At 40.2% G+C, this 24,926-nt stretch overlaps 1 protein-coding gene across 1 annotated transcript; it reads right to left on the bottom strand.

Moving 5' to 3' along the window:
* Positions 1 to 3,253: 3,253 nt before the first annotated feature.
* pepd (peptidase D) lies at positions 3,254 to 18,860 on the bottom strand. Its single transcript, XM_008277654.1, has 15 exons — positions 18,811 to 18,860; positions 16,456 to 16,639; positions 15,923 to 16,050; positions 15,119 to 15,182; positions 12,965 to 13,012; positions 12,497 to 12,558; positions 11,523 to 11,567; positions 10,543 to 10,618; positions 9,705 to 9,751; positions 8,309 to 8,377; positions 7,672 to 7,749; positions 7,284 to 7,432; positions 6,725 to 6,909; positions 5,037 to 5,228; positions 3,254 to 3,763 (listed from the first exon to the last, which is right to left on the bottom strand). Exons 1-15 carry the CDS (start codon positions 18,825 to 18,827, stop codon positions 3,620 to 3,622), a joined length of 1,488 nt encoding a protein of 495 aa, XP_008275876.1. The 5' UTR covers positions 18,828 to 18,860; the 3' UTR covers positions 3,254 to 3,619.
* Between the last annotated feature and the right edge of the window lie 6,066 nt (positions 18,861 to 24,926).

Genomic DNA, 24,926 nt, shown 5'->3' on the forward strand with positions numbered 1-24,926 from the left:
ATGTTATTGGTGATGGGTAAAATGGTAAAATGGCAGAGTCGGATCTCCGTTTGATCAGATCAATAAATCAGATCAGTCAAGGTCGTTGTCACAATTTGCAGCTAAACACAACATTATTGGGTTTCCTTTCATGCTGTGACATTCCATGAATTCAGGTCTTAATTAATGTGGTAATTCCTATTTCATGATCCAGACCTGGTTCAGAAACTTGTCAGTTCCTCCTTGTACTAAACAGAGACCAACACGGACTGTCATCACCTGCTCTCACACACATTTCTGTGTGTCTTTTGTCTGTGTTGCTGAATATTTCAGTGCCAAGGAATGAAATGAAATGAAATGAAAAATACTTTATTTATCCCAGAAGGGAAATTCAATATTGTAGAAGCTCACTTTTAAAAAAAATCAATATAACATATATTTTATACAACAATAATAATAATCATTATATAATAATAATAATAATCAAATTGTCAAGGATGAACAGCACATAACAATAATACACATAAAAATAGAAATAGACGAGAAATAATTTAGGAGGGCAGTACTTGAGATAAAAAAAATGAAGTTTAGAAATTGGTCTAAAATTTTTAAGAACAGAGGGATCGAGATCGGGTTTGTTTAAAAGAGGATGGAAAAATGTCACTCGTTAAGGAGCTGTTTATGATCTATAAAATATTGGGCCCAACTGTGTCAATAACGTCTAAAGAAATTTTGTGGGGTTGACATCAAGGCTGCATGTGGTTGATTTCATATGCAAAATTATTTCAGCTAGAAAGGACAAAAACACTGCTTCAAACCTGCTAAAATAGTGATAAACATCTCTACTAGAATTTAAAACACAGTCTGGGATGAAATTAGTTGCCTTACATGCTCGACTTTGTTTCAGAAGTCATTAAAAAACTTCTTGCATGTCAAAAGAGAGGGGAAGGAGGAGGTAATTGAGTCTGTTACCTTGAACAAAAGTCTGTGGTTAGAATGACTGGATAAAATCACATTAGAAAAGAAAAGTGTTCTTGGTTCTTTAACTGCCTTTTGGTAGGTCACCATAACCTCTTTCCAAATCAAGTAAAATACATGTAAACCAGTCTTTTCCCATCTTCTTTCCTTTTTCCGACAATCTGTCTTCAGCTCCTTGGTGGTTTTACTTCTCCGGGGCTGCGGTAATTTCTCAGATTTTTTGATCCTGAAGAGGGCAACAGAGTCAAGGACGGTTATGATTTAAAAAGGAGCCCAGCGTCTGTGTGTTAAAATGAGTTAGTGGTAGGTAAAAAAAGCAGTAGTAAAATGCTCTAGCGAACAGAGAATACATTCAAAACCCGACAGTGACCGGGTGTATCCTTGTAGACAGGTAGGTGAGATAAAACAACACTGAATAAAACCACCTTACTGTCAGACACACAGATATCCTTGGTCCTAATGTGGTTGGGGCTGAGTTCACTGTATAAAACAGGTCAAGGATGTGACCTTCCAGATGTGTGGGTTCATGTACTGCCTGCATGAGGATAAAATATTCCAAAGTATCCAAAAAAAATTGTCTGAGATGGGCAGCAAACATGTATGTTAAAATCACCTAGGATAAGAATTTTGTTACAGTGACACATTAAATGTGGTTTTGTGCATAAATCGCCTGTTGTAAGTCATATTATTGGTGACATTTTTCTATATTTCTGACTCAAGGATTCCCATGGAGGTATGTTTTTGTGCTGTTCAGTGATTAAGTGTTTATTTTGACAACAACTGATCTGATCTAAACGTAACTATTCCGTATAAAAATGTTTATTTTGACAAAAACTCACTTTAGAAGACTTTGACATAGTACAGATATCGTTTGCTCCTTTCTTTATGTTTTAAAGATGATTTAACTAATGTTGGTCATTTTTTTTCAACAAAGACTTGGAATGAATTTCATTAGGGTGTAAAGTGACAGAACAGGATTTTCACTCAGCACCTTTTAATCAGATCAATGGATCAATAGAATAGATCAATAGATCAACCTGCAGTCAAGTCTGTTGTCAGAACTTGCAGCTGAACACGCTGCTGTCTTGTGTTCTTTCTCCTGAATTCTGATCCTAATTTATGTGGTTACTTCCTTTTTCATGCCCATTTCTAACCTGGTTCAGAAAGCTGTCAGTTCCTCATACTGAACAGACAAACAGGGACGATTATCACCTTCTCTCACGCGCATTTCTGTGAATATTTGGTCCATGTTTTCTCGGTGGGGCTGCAAGGTGGATCAGTGGTTAGCACCGTCGCCTCTCAGCTAGAAGATCCCTGATTCGCTTCCTGATTAGGACGCCCGGGATCTTTCTGCGTGGAGTTTGCATGTTCTCCCTGTGCAGCGTGGGTTCTCTCCGGCTTCCTCCCACACAGTCCAAAAACATGTTGAGGTTAATTGGTGATTCTAAATTGAATGTGAGTGTGCTTGGTTGTCTGTCTCTAAGTGTAGCCCTGTGATAGTCTGGTGACCTGTCCAGGGTTTCCCCTGTCTTCACCCTGAGTCAGCTGGGATAGACTCCAGCCACCTGCAACCCTGGTGAGGATTAAGAGATGTATTGATAATGGATGGATGGATTTTCTCGGTGGCTGAGCGGTCAAAGCTGCAAGCTTGTAACTTGCATGTTATCGGTTTGAATCTGGTGAAGACAAACAGTCCACATACAGTGCAGAGTCCATTGTCTTGAAAACAGTGATTTAACTGAGTGCTCTTGATTCTCGATGGAATAGTCTTGATCCTCACAGAAACTTAACACAATCTGTCTTCTATTGGCTGAATAGGTGATGTGGTTTAAAATGTGTTTCTTTTTACACACATTGGCCTCAGAGTCCTCTGTGTCCTGGTTCCAGCATACATCCTGTTGAAGGCTCATTCAAAGACCCAGAGTGACGATGTCCATGGTGTCTGAACTCACCCCGTGTTTCTGCACTTTGCAGCGTAACTGTATGATTTCTAGGTTGATTCAGTTTTGCAGCACATTGGGGATGCTGGAGATTTAAGTAGAGACTTTGTAAAAGGTTTGAGTCATTCAGCTAGAGAACAAAAGCAGTTCAACAGCCTGATTTTAGGAGACTTTTCATAACAGATGTTGATTTAATGGTACTTCATCCGTAAGAGTCAGTGTCAGGAAATTTTCCTTTGCACAGAAAAAGGATTCCTTTTTCTCAATTATAGAATACTTGTATTGATTTGCATATTTTTTTCTGAATGAGTTGCTTCTCTGCAAAGTAAGTAAATCAACAAATCTGCTGCACACAGTTGCAAATTAAAACGTTTATTTCAAATTCACAGCTTTTTTTTGTCAATACTTGAAGCGAAACATATAAGAATAGGAATTATTGTTAGAAAAATTATAAAATTAAGCTTTTGCAGGAGGCACAGAACAGTCTATAGATGAATATACAGCTTGTCCCTTAAAGTGACTGTTGCTCTGATCAGAATGAAATGTTTTTAACATCATCATGAGCGCTTTCTGAAGATACTGCATGAAGCTTTTCATGTGATTATATTCACTGTGAATTTGTTGTAGGAGTGATACATGAGAGAGAGAGTGAAGGACTTGAGTTCAACTGTGGTAGTTGCAGGGCTGCAGCAAGCAGCTCAGACGCTACTGATGGTGAACATTCAGAACTTCTCACTGCTGACTACTGGGCTGAAGGGTTTCCCAGGGTCGGCCATGAAAGCCTCGATCTCCTCCACTGTGCGAGGGACGCAGGTCAGCAGCTCGATGCCGTCCGCTGTCACTGCGATGTCGTCTTCAATGCGAACCTGCGCACAGTTGTGACACAGTGGTCAGTGAAACGCAGTGGAATCAAAGCAGGAGACGGTGAAAAGCAAACTTAGTCAAGAGAAAAATGCAAACAGACAGAAGAATTCAAATGCTGGATGTGAGCTGGATCAGTCAGTGAAAAATCTGTATGGCAGGAGCAACATGAAGATACATGAGCAGCTCAACTCTGATGCTCCTTATGGACAAATCCTACTTTATTAGTAATGAGAAGTTCAACATAGAAACTATGAGTCATAATGTATATGGAAATGTCTCGTTGGCCCTGTACAAGGATCATTGGATGTAGCGCATTGACAGGCCTCAGCAATTACGTTGGTCAATCAAGATTTCATAATTTTTTTTATTCCAATAGACTTGCCATTAATATTATAGCTCTGGCAGAAAATCCATGATTTACATGAAACATTCAAAGTGTGAGAACCCACACATAGATTTCCTTTAGGATTTATTAAAAATACTTGGTTTCCCATGGAGTTCCCCAGGACTGTACTGGCCATCTTTGGAGTCTGTAGGCGTGTGTTTAATCTTGCTCAATTGAAACGGCTGACAAATTCAACATTTCAGTTTTGTAGCTGGAATGGCAAAGAAACTCGAGGTTTGCCAACTTCTGACACTCTTGGGGACATCGTGACGCCTGAATAGCTGGATGTCAGTCTGGAGGGAGAGGAAATGTCTCCTGAGATGACAACTTTAGCTTAATCTGAGCCACAAATTTGAGTTTTTCAAAGATATTCTCGAATGATTAAGCTATTTTTTTTTAATGTACTTTCCAAAGCTCTAGCCAACAGGTTTGGCAACTTACAAGAGATAATATTCCCTGAAATAAAACAAAAAGCGTTGCAGTGCAGGATTTTTCTCCCTGATCCTCTGGTGCCTGCCGGCTGGGCCGCTTGTTGTATTGCCTGCATAGTAGAAAGTAATTTGATTTGAGCTCTTTTTTAGTCCCTTTATTCAAACATTGTGGAGTGAGGAGCTGTTGTATGTTGCCTTTTGACAACATCATCTCAAACCTTTGGTATTTTTCTCCTGTCCTTACATATTCTTTTTGTGTAATGATCATTTTTTGCTGCCAACTGAAATCAAATTGTAGTAAAAATTGTACACAACGATTAATTAGTCATTCAAATGATGAATGATTGTATTGTCCTTCTGTTCATTTCATGCCACTATTGGTTTTAGATTAGTAGTATTGGTGCCTGTGACTTCCCCATGTTTTGACCAAACCAAATAAATCAAACCCGGCACACTGACCCCTCCGAAGCCGCGGAAGCGAGCCAGCACTTGGTTGTTGATGAAGCAGCTCTGGGCAGGGTTGGCCAGGGCCTGGTTCAACAGGTGGTTGATAAAGTATATGCCAGGCTCCACGGTGAGGACCATCCGCTCCTGCACCAGACGTCCCATCCGAAGACTCCTCAGTCCTGGCTCGTCAATACGCTCCACCCCCTCCATTAACACAAGAGAACAGTATTTTTTTAACATCTTTGTTCAGGAAGTAGCCTCCGTTCAGCCAGGGCTGCACATCTCTTAACTCTCCTACTACCTTCAATTTACTGACATCTTTGATCCTTGGGGTCAGTTTGGCCCCAGCAATTTAAACCTCCACACAAATATCATAATTAAAATGGTTTATGTGTAAATAGCCCTTTAAATAAAACTGAAAAAAATATGTCAATCATTTATTTAGAGACATTAAACATTGACTGGGGTCCAACTGACCCCAGAGATAATAGGAGGGTTAAAAGTACATTTTATCGATCAGTCTGACTTCTATGTATCTAGTTGTATACATTTCATTGATATAGAATGTAACGCAAACAGCTTCACACAACAAAACATTATTTTTTTTCTGTAAAGTGGAAAAAAAAAAAAGATAAAGCAGGCTAAAGTGAAAAGACAAATAACAACAATCTGTTTAAAGCCAGACTTGAAGGGAGGCATTGAGTTTGTTTTTAAAAAATATCAACCTTCTCTGCTGCCCTCGGGTCGTCAGGAAGGCTGCTGCACGAACATGGAGCGTAATAACAAAAGGATGCCCCGCTGTGGGTTTTTGTTCTGACTTTGGGTAAAATTAAAAGGCCACAGAAGACCCGAGGGTTCTGCGAGGTTCTTAGAATAAAAGGCAAATCTGATAAACAGGAAGGGCCAAGATCATTAAGAGTTTTATAAACCAATAAAAGGATGTGAAAATCCATTACGAAGCAGACAGGTAGCCGGTGCAGAGACCTTAAAAACCGGGTAAAGTGCGCTCGCCTTCTGTTCTTAGTCAACACATATGCAGCTGAGGTTTGAAGGAACTTCATACATCCAGGATATTGTTGAAGTGTTAAATATTGTTTTATGACTTGGCTCTTTGCAGCACCATATCCCAGGCTCTATCTAGCAGCTTACGATAAAGATTTTCCCAAATGTTTCCACTTCAGGCAACACTGATTACAGATGAATAAGTCAGCAGCTCTCTTGTATGTCAGACTGTCGTTCTCACTAAAGGTAGCCAACAGTATTGTTTGTCACGTATCCACAAACTGACTAAGCACTGTATTCAACTCAGCCCTACCTCAGCGTGTTTCCCTTTCTGTCACTTTCTGCTGGTAAAAATTCAGCAGCTCTAGTGGAAATACTCTGGGTTAACCGACTTCTCTATTTTCTCGTCAAAAATGCATTTCTGTGGAGCTTCAAACTGCGTCACAGCATGAAGCCTTGTGCTCAGACATCATTTCACCTTCCTCTCTCTCCTGCCCTCTTCCTGAACTAGTTGCTGCAGCTTGGCCTTTTTGTTCCTCTCTCACTTCTGCACCACAGTCCCTCTATATTATTGATGACGCATCAATATTCCAGCAACAGGGTTGTGTTTTCATCTTCTGTCTGCTGACTGTTCCAGCCCTAACTTGCTGGCTACTGAATGTGATGTGGGCAATCAAACTGAAGTGTTCTGCTCTCACCTCAGGGTAGCCTCCCACGTCGTGCACGTCGATGCCCAGCAGGTGTCCCAGGCCGTGGGGCATGAAGACGGAACCCAGGTGGATCTTCACCATGTCGTCCACGTTGCCGTGCAGGATGCCGATCTTCACGAGCTCCTCCAGGTGAACCCTGTCGGCCAGGCGGTGCATGTCGGACCACTTCACACCTTCAACACAAACATTCTTTGTTGATGAAGAACGAAAGTGTTCTTTACCTTACCCTTAAATTTCGGTATGCACGCTGATATCGTAAAGCTAAAACCTTCTCATCATGTACGATTCGAAAGCCAGGCTTAGTTTTACTTAGTCGGGTAAATAACAGAAGTTTTTTGGCATGCAACTATATTTAGCTGCACTATAAACCCTGGAAATTTAAACTATTTAAGAACTTTAAGAAGGCAGATTTTTATAAATGCAGCAGAACAACAAGCACTCAACAATGTGCTGTTTTATTTGAAGAGGACAGAAGATCTACTTCATTTACTTTCCTCGCTGATTTTTCGCAGCTAAGTGTCCTTAGTTAAACTGTAAAGACGTTAACCTGGTTTGATGGCAGCCAGGACGGCGCGGGAGGATTTTAGGACGGCCTCGTAGATGGCCCTCTGGTCGGCAGTGAACTTGCCGTTGGCTGGGAAGGAGCAGGTGATGTCTGAGGAGTAGCAGTAGTACTCTCCACCCATGTCGAACAGACTGCAGGGGACAAAACATCAGAGCTCATTAGGTTGAATTTATTTCCAGAGTGCCTTGGGTTTGTTCGTGTTCCCGCGCGACAAATATTCACATCAAACTTGCACTGTAAAAAAAACAAAACACAATGCTGGTTGAGGTTGGAGTTGGTTGCAACGATGCAGCAGCTCCTTGTTTGGGAGAATCTGTAGTTTGTGAATGACAGAGGTGATGAAAGTTAGAAAGCACTGTAAGCTACTCACCACATGTCTCCATCCATAATCGTCTTGTCATTGGGAGCCCCAGCGTGGCCGTAGTGGAGGACAGAGGAGTTGTTGCCCCTGGTGGGAATAAACAAGGCAAATGTTGCACACACACACATATGAATAACTACTAAACTACAAGGTGGAAACTGCACTGAATGTGAGCACCTTACAGCATCATAGGGATTCTAGTCTCATGTTTAAAGCGCTTAATTTAAAAATGACTTGCATCCACAGACCACAAATCCCTCGGAGGTGTTCACATGGCCTTTAATACGAAAGGCCAGAGCATAATTAGCAACAGTGTCTGACAGTTCCTCGACCCTTATTGATGATGTTAGTTGGCAATAATCCTTCTGCAGTTCCTCTGCACTGTAAAATGTGCATTCTGTGTTTAAATGCGTGACAGTACTGCAGTGCCGCAGAGGCTTAAACTATCATCATATTTAATGTTTCTAGTATTTTTTTGCTTTTTCATCAGTGCTCAGCCTAACAGAGGAAGACAGCATCTGACGCTCCAACATCAAAGCTGTGTTCATTAACGGCACCGTGCTCATATACATCAGTTAGGTACTTGGCAAGTAATCAAGGAAAGTTGGAAATGAAACGGGTAAAGAATCAACTCCTAAAGCCTTACGTTCCACAGATGCAGGTGTACGAGGTGTGGCGCATCCCTCCTTTGGTGTAGCAGTAGTGCTGGAACAGACTGCACAGAAACAAAAAAAAAACCCTCTTTCAGTAAAAGAAGCCCAGTACCAAAAAGGAAACTAAGAAATTTCAGCACAGCAGAGATCAGAGAAAACACTGATTAGCTGAAGGACTTTCGCTGCCCTCTTCCTGACTCCGTGCTTTTTAAGAATTCATTCAGCACTCATTCTTTAATCATCACACGGTCAAGCACATCAAACACTTTTATAGATCTCAACAGCATCGCAAAAGCTGTGCAGGACGACAGGCCCACGTTTTGGGCTTCTTCTCACACAGTGAAGGCAAATGAGCATGACGGGAAGCTGCTCAGACACGCCATTACTAAAAGGAAACACCGCCAGAAATCTTACTAAAAAATACAAACATGAACAAAATAAACTGAAATATATTTTCGTGTTTTGCACAAGCAACCTCATCGTGACCTGAAAAGCTACAAGCAACCAATTATGGGCAAGTTGTGTTTCTCTGTTTAAGTTTTCGGTGAATCAGAAAATGCCACTCGTGTTTCCAACTTTGCCAAAACTTAAGTTCTGAATCTACATATTAATAACTTGTCTGGCTGGCATTTAAATCTAGATTTTGGAGTATATTTACTTGAATTCTTTTGTACCTGCAGCACACAGTAAAGTTAACCCAACAGTCCCTGGTCTGTGAGTGTTTCTACAGACCCATAAGGGCGGCTGTGGCTCGGGTGATAGAGTGGTTGTCCTCTAATCACCGGTTTAATCCCCCGCCCCTCTACAGTCGAAGTGTCCTTGGGAAAGACACTGAACCTGAAGTTGCTCCTAATAGCATGGCAGCTCTGTCACCATTGGTGTATGAATGTGTTTGTGAATGAGTGAATGAGAAACATTGTAAAGCGCTTTGAGCACCACTAAGGTAGAAAAGCGCTATATATGTGCAGAGCATTTACCATGGACCAACAAGTGCTTACTGCTCCTGTAATAATAATAGAGTTAGTGGAAGATCAACATGCACTGGGGGTGTGACATTTCTGAACCAGTAGTTAAAACTGCTTAATTATCATCAACTGCTGCTCATTTCTCATGTTAAATATAAAGGTTTACCTAATTACATTTTACCAAATACCAACTGTGAGACTATAGCAGCTGCATCAGCCCAATGCCCCAGTGAAGGAGGAAGGGTTAACTTGCATTACATGTTGATACCATGAAACTATTTAAAATTAACCTCAATTCTGATAAACACTGTAGATCTAACCAGACATACAAAAGAGCAGACAGACATCAAGTTTCCATTTGATGAACCTTAATAGAAAAATAGAAAGAAAACAAGAAGATCCACTGAAAAAATGCCACACTCACCTCTCCATTTCATATTCTTTTTGTCCAGGTTTCACCTGCTTCATGATCTACAGAAAAAGTTTTGATTAGATGTATGTATAAAGCACCAAACTCTATTTTCTGACTGCAGCATGACACAAAATGACTGACCCTCTGTAGTGTGACTGCTATCACTTTATAATGTAGTTTCAGTAATTATTTGTTCTTTACTTGTAATTTATATGCAAAATTGATATCTAATGTTTTTCTTCAGCAACTGCATTATTCAAGCACAGCCTGCAGGATTTATCTGTACAAAATAGGAGATCAAATGTCCACGACAGCCGGTTATTTGGGAGACAGTTTTTTCGTTTTACAGCATGTAACTGAAAATCTACCAGGATGGATGTCTATGGGCACTGGAAACTAATGATCACACTTATAACAACCGGGGAACAACAAGTGGCAAACAACACTAAACGCTCACAGTGAGTGATTTCAGAGGACAGATAACATTATGAGGTTAACGGCTCCTCAGCCCCCGAAGAGCTTATTCATTGCAATAAAGCGAAATCCTGTGCAGAAGTAAAATATTGCTTTAATGTTACAGCTTATTGGTCAAAGGCTATCTTGGGTAACTGCTGTCCTCCGAGCTACTGCAGGAAGTTAAAATCAATAGCATTTAAACTATAGCCTTGGAGCATCCTGACATCTTCAATCCTTTGGGCGAGTTTTAAACTCTAATAAGCTTTTTGATACTTTAGGTGTTTAATTTCATGCTCTGAACTTTCTTCCTGTTCCTTGCGTTCATCGTTTTATAAATGCAGCACTTTGAGCAACTTTACAGATGGTCTGTCGAAGGAGAGAGAGAGGATCTCACCATTTTGTGGGCATCACTGGAAATCCTGTTGGTGTAGCGCAGAACCTCCAGCTCCATATCCGTCTTTACGAGGCGGCTGCAAACACAGACAGCAGCAAGAAGTGAGTAACCAGCTCTGTCTTTTTGATTGGTGATATCGATGCACAGTAAAATGGATGAACAGCCAAACGGTACACAAAATTCAACTCTCACATTAAGCTGCAATATCGGTGCTGCAGCAGCTGAAACAGACGTTTTGATCTTCATCTGTTTAATATACACGGCTAACACAGAACCTGATGTAGAAACCAGACGTTGGGCAGCTTGTCATCAATCATTCTCAGGACTGCTGTTTAGTTTCAACTAGAAACTTTTCTGTCTACTGTCACAGAGCTGCTGAGACTGTTTCAACACACACCGAAGTGTACCGGAGTCTTTGATTTAAAGTTTTTTTTTTTTGCCTGCTGATTCACACCTTTTTCATTTATTTGTGTGCACCTGAGATGGCTGGATACGGGAAAGAATTAAGGATTTCTACAATAATAGAAGCAAACAAATAACACAAGGCAGTGGTAACCAATAGTAACGCTAATGAAAGTTAAAAGAGAGCCGTGCGAGCTGCAGCGCGAAGAGAGGGGCAGAGGGTTCAATCAAGCCTCTCTCCCCAGGAGGTGTGCCTGAAAAGCATTCCTTCTTATTTCAGAAAATGTCAATTCATCTGGAGGGTGCAAACTCTAATGCCAAGGACATCCAGGCAAGCACGAAGTCTATTACATCTGTGCAGACTGACTTCTGACTCTGAGAAGGAGGGAAAAAAAAAAAAAAACCCAAACCAAAGAAACGTCCTTGTTTCTGATTACAGACACGAAATTACCTGACTGGGCAGCTGTGATTGCCAACGTTTGTGAAAATGTGAAGAAACATTTAGGCAATTACGGCCTTTATTCTCTTCTCAAGTGGACTTTCTCATCAGTACTATAAGACGTATTGTAATTACTTACCATTCCACAATGACTGGGTGTACAAGAGTGTTGTTCACTTGGAAACTGAAAAACAAAAAAAGAACAAGAAAGAGCAACATTACACACTCAGCAGCCAATTGATTAGGTACTCCTGTCATATCTAATGCAGTACAACAGCTTTGCCATAAATTCTGCTTTTATGAAGCTTCTACATTTTCAGATTTTGTTGAGGTTGTCAAAAAGGTGGTGAGTCTTTGGGTTTTTATTCAGATCATTGTAGGTGGAGGTGGTTTGCAAAAAGAGATAATTCCATTTTTGTAGATTTTCAGAAACCTACTATTTTTGTTGTTTGCTTGAGATAATATCAGTCAAACTGAAGTTGAGTGGATTTGACTCAGTGGAAATGACACAACAAAAATAGAGATAACTTAAGTTTGATTGTCTCGGTAGACGATGGAAAAGTGGGTTTTCTGAGGGTTTGTTGGAGTTACCTGTTTTGCAAATGAACTCTTCAAGTGTTGCTAATATTTTGTCACCTTCACCAGTCACAGTATTAAACATAAAGAGCAGGACCTTTTTGACAACAAACACTAAATGTAGAAGCTTCATCAAAACAGAGTTTATTGGAGAGCTGTTGTACCGGATTGGATTAGACAACACAGGTACGTTTAATGAAGCGTCTGGTTAGTGTTCATTTAAATACAATTGGATGTACGAGACCTCTCTTCTACAGTACTTGGGGTCACATTAATCAGATGAAAATGGAAACTACATGCAGACAAGGAAAGAACAGAGACCAGTGTTAAGGGCAACAGTAACGCTGCTTTTAATCGACAACTAACAAGCAAACAACAAGTTTGCTTGCTTAAATAAATTATAATCAGAATTGGGTTAATCAGCGACAATCAGCAAGCATAAGAGTCTGTTGCATCTCTGGTTATAAATGGAAATAAAACAACCTCTACAAACAAAATATAATTATGTTAATGCAAATCGATGCCAATTAAACGTACCGACTAATTCCTTCAAAGGAGGCTTCACGGCAGATGCTCCCACTGTCTGTGTTCAGTCCTCGCTGCGGGAAGAAAAACAACATAAAAACTAGCGATTACATCACCACCATTGAAACGTTAAGACAGGGCGTTAAATTGATTAGTGGTGGCTGGAATTAGTAGATGGAGTCTACATTTATTCTCATATCGCATTGTTAGCGGCGGATCAATGTGATAATTGGGGTTTTTAAAAGATGATCCTGTTCAAAAGAAGATCGTTTGCGCTAATACTCAAAAACCAACTGGAAAGATGTTTTGATTTTTGACATTATGAGTAAGTTTTAAGCTAAGAAAGAAAGGTTCAGTAGGGAGACTAAGTTGAAGCTGCTTCCCCCCTCCATCACTTTAAGATCCGGTTCTATGATCAGTCACCAGTTAACCAATGAAACTATGATTAACGGCAACAAGGCAGGAATAAGTGACGCGTACCAGTGTGAGGAGAACTGCCGGCTTCAGGTTGGACAGGACATCAGCAATCTGCAGACAGGGAATAATTAGAAGACTCACAGTAGAGAAGCAGAAGAAAAAAAACAAGCAACAGTTCTTTCTTTCTACATTCAGTCTGCAGAATAAAGGTCATTCTTGCAGGCGCCACTGTGCCTCCGTGGCCTCTCCACTATTCAGCAGCGCACTGAATGACAAAACTCTAGAGACTTTATTACTCCTCTGCCACAGCCTAAATGTCACATAACAGATCCCTGACTCAATGCTCACAGACACTGTGGTGATATTTCAGCACTGTTACTATTATTAATACATCAGAAAATTCCTGCAACATTCACTGCATCGTTACTGAAAAGCAGAAAAACGGGGTCCCTGCTTAATGACTAAAATGTCAACTGAAGCTGGATTTTTTTTTTTTGAAACTGGAATAGCTGCCACTGTGAGGCCATTATTATCAGTTAAGGACATTCAGCGTGTCAGTGATTACCTGCAACACTAACTTCAAAACATAGAAGAGTAGGCTGCAACCGTTTAATCAGTAATAAACCTGGCACCTTTAATTTATTTAGATTTTTAAACGTATTTTTTGCCTAAATATAATTCGTTCATGTTGGCAGAAGTTATAAACCACAGGAGCAAAGCACACGTATCAGTTAAGTAACACCAGATGGAAGAACTTTGAAGTTTGCAGAATAATGAGGAGGGAAAAAAAAACAATGTGAACACTTTTTTTTTAAATTTAAGAGCTTATTTGTAGCCATGCAAGACGAGAAAGCAAATGTGTCTTGTTGTGCATAATTACACTTTTATCCGTTATTATTATTTATCTAACACAGTCACAGATCCCGAAATATGGAAATCAACACAGCTCTGCCAAGAACAAATCATGAAGGTAAACACCAGCAAGGTATTTCAAAAGTATGAAATTCGACAATTTAAAGGTGAAGTGTTTGCATGTTAAGCAGGGTGGTTCTGAGAAAAGTGTGTGTGCGCAACAACATCTCCCAAGTCTGAGTGTCTGAAAAGTCGAAAACTGCTTGAAATATTCATGACCTGTTTTTTTTGGTAAGAGAGAAATATTGTTCTTTTTTAGATCCTTCTGTAGGCAGAGGTGCCACCTGAATACTGAACACCAGCTACTGATTTCTTTGTCTTACTAGATGTCGGTGTTTGCTAGTCGCAGGCGGTCACGTCACTTCATTTTTCTAATTTTATCCCTAAGTAATGAGCTGCTATTGCCACGTGGAAGAATTGGCCAATAATTAGCGTCTTAACCTGTGACTGATTGTGAAATGTAACACCCTGGGCAGGTGCAAAGATGTAAAAATACCAGAAATAACATCAGCAGCCAGATGAGTCATGAACGTTAATACACACAATAATGTGGAAACGATTGCAGAATTATGTGCGATCATTTCAAAAGCAAACTTCTTAGCGACTTCTCGGCTGCTGAAAGCTCCTATATCGTCGGCTGAATATATTACTTTGATTTGTCGACGCGCACAACTCAAAAATAGCTGCGGAGCTGTCAACCCACCGATATAGCAGCTCCAGCAACCAGCTGTCAACGTTGATACGTCGAACTGTTTTTCAGACGCTCAAAACAGGCAATTACCAACAGCCTGAACGTGAGTGTTTCTCAGACTGGGGTGGTAAAACGGAGCTGCAGGTAACGAATTTAAAATAAAATTCAAAATGAAAGTCTTCCAAGACTTTTGGGGGGCTGAGCTCTGTCAGGGCTGTGCACACTGGAGAACCTTTCCAGCAAATTATCAGCATGATGAATCCAGTGAGCTCAGATACTGTCCTGAGATATTAGCCAGCAATGTCCTGCTGTCAGAATATTATCTGAACTTTTTCATACATGTTTAATTCAATTTTAATTATAGGTTTAGTTGAAACAATCACACGTACAAATCTAATATTGGCCACATGATCTGGAATCACATATCAGTTTTTTGCCAGAAGGTGCAAATAAAACAGTGATGACTTTCATGTTTTATGCCGTCTATGAGGCCATAATGTTCTTTAATGTACCGTCATGGATCCGTGACTCAACATCAAGGTTTGATTATTGCACAGAGAAAAGGTCAGAGCAGCAGAGTGGCTGTGAAGCCCGACACAGACAGGCTGACTTACGTCACCGGTGTATTGAACCTCATCAACAGCGTACTTCTCCTTGAAGTGCTCTTTAGGAAAGATCCTGTCAACAGACGAGAAACACACGACTGATGAAGGGCAATAAACATAAAAAAAAAAACAACAACATAGAAATATAGTCATTAGGCTTTTTTTTGAGGATCACCTTCTCAAATATAACAGATGGGTTCTGACCAAGAACCCAACACATTAAAGTATGACCACATAATGCATGATAAATGTCAGATGAGGTTTATAGGAAAAGCAAACGTGATGTGTTTAGCAATTTACATCCACAACATTACATTTAGTTATTTCACGGATTACTATAAAACCTTGGAGTCTGGAACACAGCATGCGTCTTTCTTTAAATCCACAGCCTGTTCTCACCAGCGAGCAAAACAGCATTCGGCTTTCAGAGAATGTCGCCGCATATCTAAATTAGGATAATTTCTTTTCAATTTCACCTCACTTTTAAGTTGAGTATTGCAAGAGGATAAATAAAGTCCAAAACAAGCAAGAAATCTAACTTACAGAGACAATTTATTTGAGCAATTTACCCTGCGTAGCGTGTGAATTGGCAATAATAAAGCAGGCTTTTGTATCAGTGTTGTCAAACATGTCACTGGGGTGGTTCTGGTGATGACAAAAATATTAAGTCTCAACTAGTTCTTGGCTGCATTTATAATAAATTAGATGGAAAATAGGATCTTAAGGTGGAGAACTTAATTGTCAGCGCCTCTCTTGAAGAAACAGCTCACTGTTGGACGTGTGCACAGCTCTTTGAGGATTAGTGTGACTCACTCTCCCATCCAAGTAGCATAGCTTTCAGGCAGTTTAGGAACAAAAAGAATGGATTTTCCAGAGTCCACATCAATGGCTCCATAGCAGTCAGCCTCAGTCACTCCAAAAGCCCAGTGGAAGAAAGACTCCTGCACATGTGAAAGAATCAGTGACCGTTTTAGAGAGCTAATGGTGATCAGATTATTACATATATATAAGAAGTTTCCTTGATTTGGTTAGATAGGTGAAGAGATACAAACTCAGAGCTTAATATCAAAACACTACCTTCCATGTGCTCATTGATTTTTGTCACAACCAGTTATAGATTATCCTATGTAGTCGTGAGAGAAAAATTAGGATCATAGACAGGAGGGATTTCTTTGTAGTGTGGCAGGAGGACGTACAGATTTGTGACAGTGTGACGACACTGTGAATGCCAGAGAAGCTCAGAACTCAGCCTTGACCAGTTGAGGTCTTTATGCACTTTGACTAAATGCCTGGTGGCTTGGGGGATCATGGATAGATACATAAATGCAAAACCACAGACTACCCACCTGCCTGAAGAGGAGGTCCGTGTCGGTGCAGTGCCTCTGCTTCTGCTCTCCCCCCTGCAGCACCACCACTGACTTTGACACCACTCCATCTTTGGCTTTCAGCCCCTGGCACAGTCGGCGACGGTTCTCAGCAAAAAGGGCAGCAGACACCCTCAGGGTGTCATTACCCAGCCAGTAGACAGGTCTGAAAGGACAAGGAGACAGAATATCTCAGGGTGGAGCGCTGGTTGGAGGGACCTACACTGAACTGGGGGATTTGGATCCAGATTAGAATTGGCCCGTCATAAAGAGCATGAGCCTGAAACCAAAGCTGTGAAACTGTGGCTGCCCACACAGCATTACAAATGAGCCAATATGACTATCATAACTACCATTGTTGTTTTACATGCTATTTTATTATTGTTGATAGTTTATTATGAATATTTTTTAGGCTAAACATAGATGTTATTTGATGCTTTAAATTCTATAGCAGTAGTTTGACATTATTATCTTTCTCTTTATGTGAAAAGGAAAGAAAATTCTGTGAACAAATCCAGCAGAACCACTTCTCTGCTCAGCAGGGACAGAAGACCTGCTATGTTTCTACTTCTGTCTGGCGGTAATCCGCAGGATTTGGTCAGTAGATTTCAGCCTAAGAGGTGGATGAACCTCGGCTCCAGACTTCCCTCAGAAACAGTTCAGACATAAGATATAGACCGACATACAACCTTGTAACTGATAGGTTTTGAACATAAATCTTGGTCTCTGGCCGTGGCTTTCTGATAAGATAAAAATCACTGCATATCTGATTCAACCCGGCCCGTACCAAAGGTTAATCCATAACCTCACTGAATTTTATGGCTCAAGGATTGTGCATCATTCACTGTCGGCAGGTTTAGCTGCGTATCTGTGAGGATAGATCCACCTCACGGCTGAGGTGGCAAATTATGTTGTTATCATTTGTTGAATGAGGCTGATACAAAATTGCAGTGTAAACAGTCTGCTCAATAACAGCTCAGGGAAAAAGTTTAAACTGTGTCAGGGAGTTACTGATTAGACGACGGTAATGTTGTGTGCGTAGTTTCAGGGGTTGTGGTGGATTACACAATACTGTAAGATGTACCTGCTGTTCTCTCCAATCTCTGGAATCTGTCAACCACCAGCAGCGATCAAGTCATGGATGCTGACTGCTGACATTTTTATGATTACCTCAGCAGATTCTGCTGCAGTTGTACTTAATAATCACAGAAGTCAGTCTGGCCTGCGTCGTCACCACAAGAAAATTTAGGATGTTTTACTCATGTCATCTTGACCACCAGAAAAAGCACAAAACACAGAGTTATACTGTTTTCCCACACTGCAGCAGTTCATTGACAGTCCTGTGCAAACACTTCAGGCACTAGAAGTAGGGATGCTTTCCAAGATAATGCCATGATTAGTTTTGTGTTGCACTAAACTGAACCAAAACAGAAATTCAGACTTTCTTAGACTCGTCAGTCTGATCCTATGATCTGGACTGTTTCTGCACATCCTGGTGTTGGAGTTACATCCTCAAACGTATCGTTACCATTCAGAATCACACACAAAACACCTGTATGTATGCAAAAGAAGAGCTGGAATGAATTACAGTGAAGCAACAGTAGATTATTGCCACTAGCAACAGACAGCTGGAGGAATATACATATAATATACAACACAAAGAAGATTGTATTCAAATATGGGATCCCAAAGGAAGTCTGAGGTGTCAGGATGAAGGATTGAAAATTACTTTTCTAATTTCTTTCATCATTTTTTCCAATCTTTTGTAATGCTTAATACCTTTAACTTCTTCTGACCTTTAAAATGTATTTAAATTTTTTTTTTTTTTTTTTAAACATAAATGAAATCTCTTTTGCGATGACAGGTAAAAAGTAGGCACAGCTTTATTCTTCCAAAAGTTGCGTGTTTACCATAGAAAATCATATGATTGTGAAAGTCCCTGGAGATCAGCTGTTAGTTTTAAAACTGGAAGCGAGCTAAATTAGTTTGCAGCTGTTTCTGTGCCATCTTCAGTTTTAAAAGTGAAATTAAGATTTCAAACGCTTTCCATTTGACCTGACGTGAACATTTGTTATTCAAGCTTCATAAAGGCCTTTACCAACATCATCACCGAGTCTAGAGTTTAGAAAGTTCTCTTCATTCTGCGAAACCACTTTAAAAATCACCGCTGCTTTCATCGGTCGGATAATTAAGTGTCAGGTCTCCATGGCAACAGCTCAGCTAAACGACACGCAGTCAGACGGTTGAAGCCGTAAACACTCTGTTTATCATCTGAGCTGAAAATAAATAAATTGTTATCAGTTTAATCGTTGTCATGAAACGCAAAAGTCAACTCACTGCGGTGCTGCAGCCATGACGGAACTGGGAATCCACTCTGTCACGTGCTCCCGGAATCACGTGACTTTTCTGGGCTCCGCATCAGCTGACGTGGCGTCGTGCTGCATTCAAGTCTCTAGGAAACGGCAGAGGGCTGCGTTCAAAGACACTTTTGAGGTTTTATTTTTGTGTTCGGCTGTCGTTCGCAAAGCGCTGCCGTCCGCAAAAGTAAATACCATGGCATAGATTAAAAACACGAATAACAAGACGAAGCAACAAAAGGAGAAAAAGCATCATAACAGTTACAGTAAATGAGCCGCTTCTGAAAATAGTAGTGAAAAATTCTTGACCCGTAAAATGCCACATTATTAAAACTGCTTGCAATACAATGCAATAAGGGAACAGCAGGTAAACAAACCCCCCTTTCATTACACAGATATATAACAACAACAACAACAACAACAACAACAACGAGAAGATGTCAGCTAACAAGTGCAGAGAACACAGGATCCATCCATAACATGTCTTGTCAGACTATTTCTAGATTTCTTACATTATGAATACATTATTACATTACATTAGCTGTTTGTAGGCAATGTGAAAGTAGCTTCTTTGTGCCTTTTATTAAATGAATGTAGCGTAAACAACCATTGACATTTGATCTTATTGTTTCTATATATCAACTTTGATAATAGTATTAATAGTGATAACAAAGAACAAATTTTTATTAAGATATCGTAGCCTTTTCAACTAACCTTATCAAGACTTTTCTTTTAGTTTTATTATAACGAAGTTTAAATTAATTATGATTCACTTACCCTCTAAATCTGATCACTTATGCATGCTTCTTGTGTGCATATTATATTGGTATTCAAAATATATAATTCCTAAAGAAAAACAGACCTTACTCTTAAGGGGCACATCTTGCCCTGGTTTATCCTAAAGGACCTGATACACAGTCATTTACATACAGACATCATCCAGCTCTCAGCCTCATTTGTTCAAGCAGTATCTCCACGTTTAATTAAAAAGAGGAATAGCACAAACAACACGTCATTTCCAGTGAGATTCTGGTTTGTGCCTTTTTTCTTTTCTTTTTTTTTTCCATCATGTGCTGAGAAAGTGAAATTGTCAAATGTCATGAATATAAATGAGCCCACAGTAAGAGAATTAGAATCAGTAAATAATCTGTAATCTGCTGGGAGCAGAAATGAATTTATACTTTCACATGCATACGTGACAGGATGCTGTCATTTAATTATTTGATCATAAATGTTCTTACTGGTGCCACCACACTGAACCATGTCATTGTTTACAAGTTAGAACTCAACAAAAAATGATTAATTTTTAATCTACCAGCTGCCCTGAGGTTAAAAAACTCACTAAACACAGGAGGCAGTCGTCAATACAGTAATGAAATAAATGCAAGACAATGCACTGTGTATGTTTTTTTGTTTTTTTTTCCCCCAGAAGGCAGCGAGTGTGAGAGAGTGACTTTTGGCGTTTACATGCACTTAAACTTCAAGTAAACACTTTCTGTTATATAAATTTTCATTTCAGTCCAACAGCACAAAATGGTTCAGTTGCCACATGTGGCATCTTGTCCCTCTTAAAATTTTAATTTTCTAGAAACAAAGTGAGATGTGAGACCTACAGAAGCACACACACAAATCTTTCGACAGTTCGCCGTCCTTTTTGATTTGACTCTGCAGTGGTGCATTTACAGTAAAAACAGTAGGGGGAGATGCAACTCTCCTTTAACACAGTGCAGGGGGGTTTTGTGAAATAATTAATTATTACGAGCGACTGCAGCTGCACGATGCAGGTAGTGTCAAACAATGTGTCATGAAAGACAGCAGCCAGACCGAGATGACAGATTGTCAAGAGGGTTGACACACCCACCGTGAGACATGAGCAGCTTTTTACTGGGATAAAAGGTACATGTCTAATGATAGGTAACGTGGCAACAAGATGTTATGACTCCTGTCTGTTTATTCTGAAAGAAAATTTTGAATAGCTTCATAAACACTTACAGTCCAGGTAGATGGAAGTTATCCCTCTTTATTTTATTTTATTATTTTTTACCTTTGTGGAATTGTGTAGTAAATTTGTGAAGTTTGGAGGAGTGTTCACTATAAATTGATGAAACTTCTGGACCAGCTACGTAGCCAATGAGAATAAGTATTTGCAAATGTAATTTTTTTTCATGTCCAAACTTCTTTAAAAGTGTGCATGGATTATTTGGACTCTGAAAATGAGCACTGAACACTTATTTAGATTTTCAGATATTATTAATAAGACTCGTAACCTTTCTACAACCCGTTCTGCCAGTGTGGTCTCTAAACTAAATGAGGCCATTGCTCTCAATAAGTTGCGCCTAATTTGAACTAGAGGCCGTTTTTCTCCGTACTCATTATATTCATGTGCGTACATTTGGCACTTTCAAAAGGCCAATGTATAATCCAATAGCAGCCGTCCTTGTTTTTCTCCTAAAACATGTTAAACTTGCAGAAATGTCAGTTTAGTCCATAGAGCAATCAGTGGCTTGCTTCACGCTGTTTCCTGTCACACCACAGGAATATATCCTCCTGTTACACTCTCATAATTTTGTTGTTCCCCCTAAGTGGCCCCCTGGCAGAGAGACAGTGTTTCTGCTGGTAGTACAAAGGAAGACTCGGGGACACCAGGCATCAAGCCACCACTGTCACTGTAGACTGAGTGCCAATTCCCCTGCATCCTAAATTTTATCTCTAGTGCCAGCTGTACGTTGCGCTGATACAGTTCAACAGCTCGACTTTGAACTCCAAACCTCAGTCCTTGCGGGCTTTGGACATTTGCAATGGAAGGCGGCGCTTCCAGTGTTGCCAACTCCTCAGTAAGGAAAGTAGCTATTGGCTGTCCTAAAAGTCACAAGAAGTAGCTAAATGATGTCATCACCTCATTTGCATAATTGTTTGTATGTGATTGTAATGGCCGCTGTAGGAGAGAGGAGCCATGGGAAAGACAAAACGTGAGTTAATAAAACTGTGTCCTGTATTGTTAAAGAATAGAATATCATATTTAATCAAACAGCTGTAATGTGAGGTGAAACTGGCAGCTTTACGTCCAACCCTCCACCTGTGTCCGAGCTTGGGACCCAAAATAACCCAAAGACACTCTGGCAGAGTTACTTACGGTTTTTGTTTTTTAGTTGTTGGATTTCTTTTTTGTTTTTTCTGACATGATGAGCTAGCTAGATGTTTAGCTTATGTCACAGAGAGGAACACACAGTGGACAAGGTGAGGTCGTGACTGAGGCTGTGTGAGTCAAATGATTTATTTTACTGTGACAGTGAAGAAACTTTTACATTCAGATCTCCCTCTGAAAGCCAAGCTGGGATCTGCAGCGGCCTAGCACATGCGCGATTCATTTGAGGGTGTCCTCTGATCCGACTGCAGCTGCGCAGGACTTCCGACCGCCTGGGAGAGCTTCAGGGAGGGCAGGAGCTCACGGGAGCACCTGCTGCTCATTGAGGACAGTAACGGCACAACGATACGTGCTTTTCCAGCAGTCTCCAAAACACCAGAAAAGTCTCCAATAACACTAGAAAAAGTCACTAGATTTGTTGCGAGTTCCTTTTGGAAAAGAAAGTCGCCAACAAGATTTGGAATGTCGCCAGATTTAGCAAGAAAGTCACCAAGTTGGCAACACTGAGGGCATCTTCAAAGACTAGGGCGTCCATCCATCCATTATCTATACACCACTTAATCCTCACTATGGTCGCGGGGGGGTTGGAGCCTATCCCAGCTGACTTAGGGTGAGGACACCCTGCACAGGTCGCCAGGCTGTCGCAGGGCTACACTTAGAGACAGACAACCAAGCACACTAACATTCACACCTAAAGACAATTTAGAATCACCAATTAACCTCAACATGTTTTTGGACTGTGGGAGGAAGCCGGAGAACCCGGAGAGAACCCACACTACACCCAGAGAACATGCAAACTCCACACAGAAAGATCTAGGTGTCCTCACCAGGGACGTGTTTAGATACTTAAACCAAGTCTCCATTCTTTCTCAGTGGCTAAAACAAAAGATTTCATCCTTAACAAACAACACTGACACTGACGACGGCATAGGTGCAAAAGTGTATATTCCTCCTTCCACATGAAACTACTTCCCCCAATCATTTTGACAAATAAGCTGTTCTTGCCCTATTAAATAAAGCCCCAGGAGTTTTCTTTGCATTCAGCATCTAATCCATAGAATAATGGACCTAGTTACTGTATACTCCAACGGATGCAGAGGCAACATATTGGTAAATCTTCCATCTTGCCCACAGAAAGAGAAGTGTTGTAACATGGTATTGGAGAAACAGCCGTTCTTGTATCTCAGTGTATTTAGTTGTACTTTGGCAAAATATGATGTGGATACTCTGGATCAATTCACTATGCAACCTTTAACAGCCATTTTTCAATTAAAACTCTAAAGATAGGTCAGAATATCTTCAAGTTCCTCCCAAAACCTATCCAACTTTTCTCTCACAAAATGTTTCAGTCAATTAGGTAGATAGTGAAGTGTGGCGACAAGCACTACTGACTAAGATTATTTACTCTAGATGACCAGAAGAGGGTTTAATTAAAACACAAAAAGCTGCCTGCAGGCAGATGGATTCTTGCTGAGTGGCCTCTTGCTGTAATACCTTCTGGTGAGCGTGTCTCAGACACGTGTCCACAACAGAAATTTGAACTTCTGCCACAAGCATTCAAACCATCATCTAAACAAAGCCTTAATATAGTTCATTTTCTTTAAAAGCATGGCAGACATTATGCCAACTGTATTACAACTTCTACAGGAACACAGGCAACAGCTGTATCCATCTGACTTACTGATAGAAATGGCTTGAAATTGTCTTTTTAGACTTTGCTTATGTCTTTACACCCATAATATCTAATTCACACACAAGGGAAATGCATTTATGAGCTTAATTTGGTGGCTTCCTTCCAGCTCTGATCTTAAGCTTAAGTCACTTGCATCAGTTGTACATGAACTGTATAAATTCCAGTAAAGATAATAAATTAGAATTTAGATAATTAAAAATGCACACACAGAGAGGTATTTAAATTGAGGTGGGATTACCATTCACTGTACACTGAAATACTAAATCAGGGTTTTAAACCAAGTAATAGCAAGCAAAGCGTTGGTGGGGATGGTTCACAGCAAAGCTTTGTGTCTTTTTTACTTAAGACTTAGTCTCTGCTGTGTAACCAAACTGCCCAAAGCAACTTTCATTTATTTATTCACAAATTTAGTCATACTCCCAATCTCTCAATTTAAGTTAGCGCATGACCATCAGCCAGTTGGAAATATAAATTGCGAGGCTGAAGACACATTTTTTCCAAGCTGCTGGATAACAGTATAAAGCTTTACATGTCTCAGAGAGCTCAGGTGTGAAGGCAAGCAAGACTGTGAATGAGGGGAAGCGCTGAAGAAGAAACCCACAGAAGTCTAGTGTAAACTTAAACTAGCTGCTGGGCACAACCTCTCCACTCTGCTGGGAAATTAATATAAAAACTGATTTAGTTAATTAAATTGAACTGTAACTTCATAAAGTGCGTCAGATTGGTTCAGTCTATAGGAGGTAGAAGAAAAAGGCTGTTTAAGAAACGGGATGCTACACTTTGAAAAAATGCTAATCACCTTAGAGTACTGTAGTACATCTTCTTTCCTTCTGCAGCTTTAATATGGTAGCTTCTCTAGTTATCACACAAGAGGCCGCATCAAACTCATCTGCTTCGGACCATTTCAAATTAGCACGTCTTCTACGAAATGTGAATGAATGTCTGATCTTCATTTGCAACCCACATCTGGTTCTGAGAATTATGGAATTTCTCCACTAATTTAGGACAAAGGCCTTCTTTTGATTACATTTGTTAACTGGAGCTACTCTGATTGTAATCTCCAGAAACTGCCTTTTGATAAAGTACAGGCAGATATGAACACGGGTTTACTATACAAGGCACAGCCAGTTGTAGGTCAAGTCTAATTATGAAGATTAATTATTGTGATAAATCGCAGAACAAGAATCCACCCCACACTGAAAGAACCAGAGTGCTGTTGATTTGAACATTATAATACATAGAACTCTACCTGCACGGA

The sequence above is a fragment of the Stegastes partitus genome, unplaced genomic scaffold (genome assembly GCF_000690725.1).
Source record: "Stegastes partitus isolate 25-593 unplaced genomic scaffold, Stegastes_partitus-1.0.2 Scaffold104, whole genome shotgun sequence".
Classification (NCBI taxonomy): domain Eukaryota; kingdom Metazoa; phylum Chordata; class Actinopteri; family Pomacentridae; genus Stegastes; species Stegastes partitus.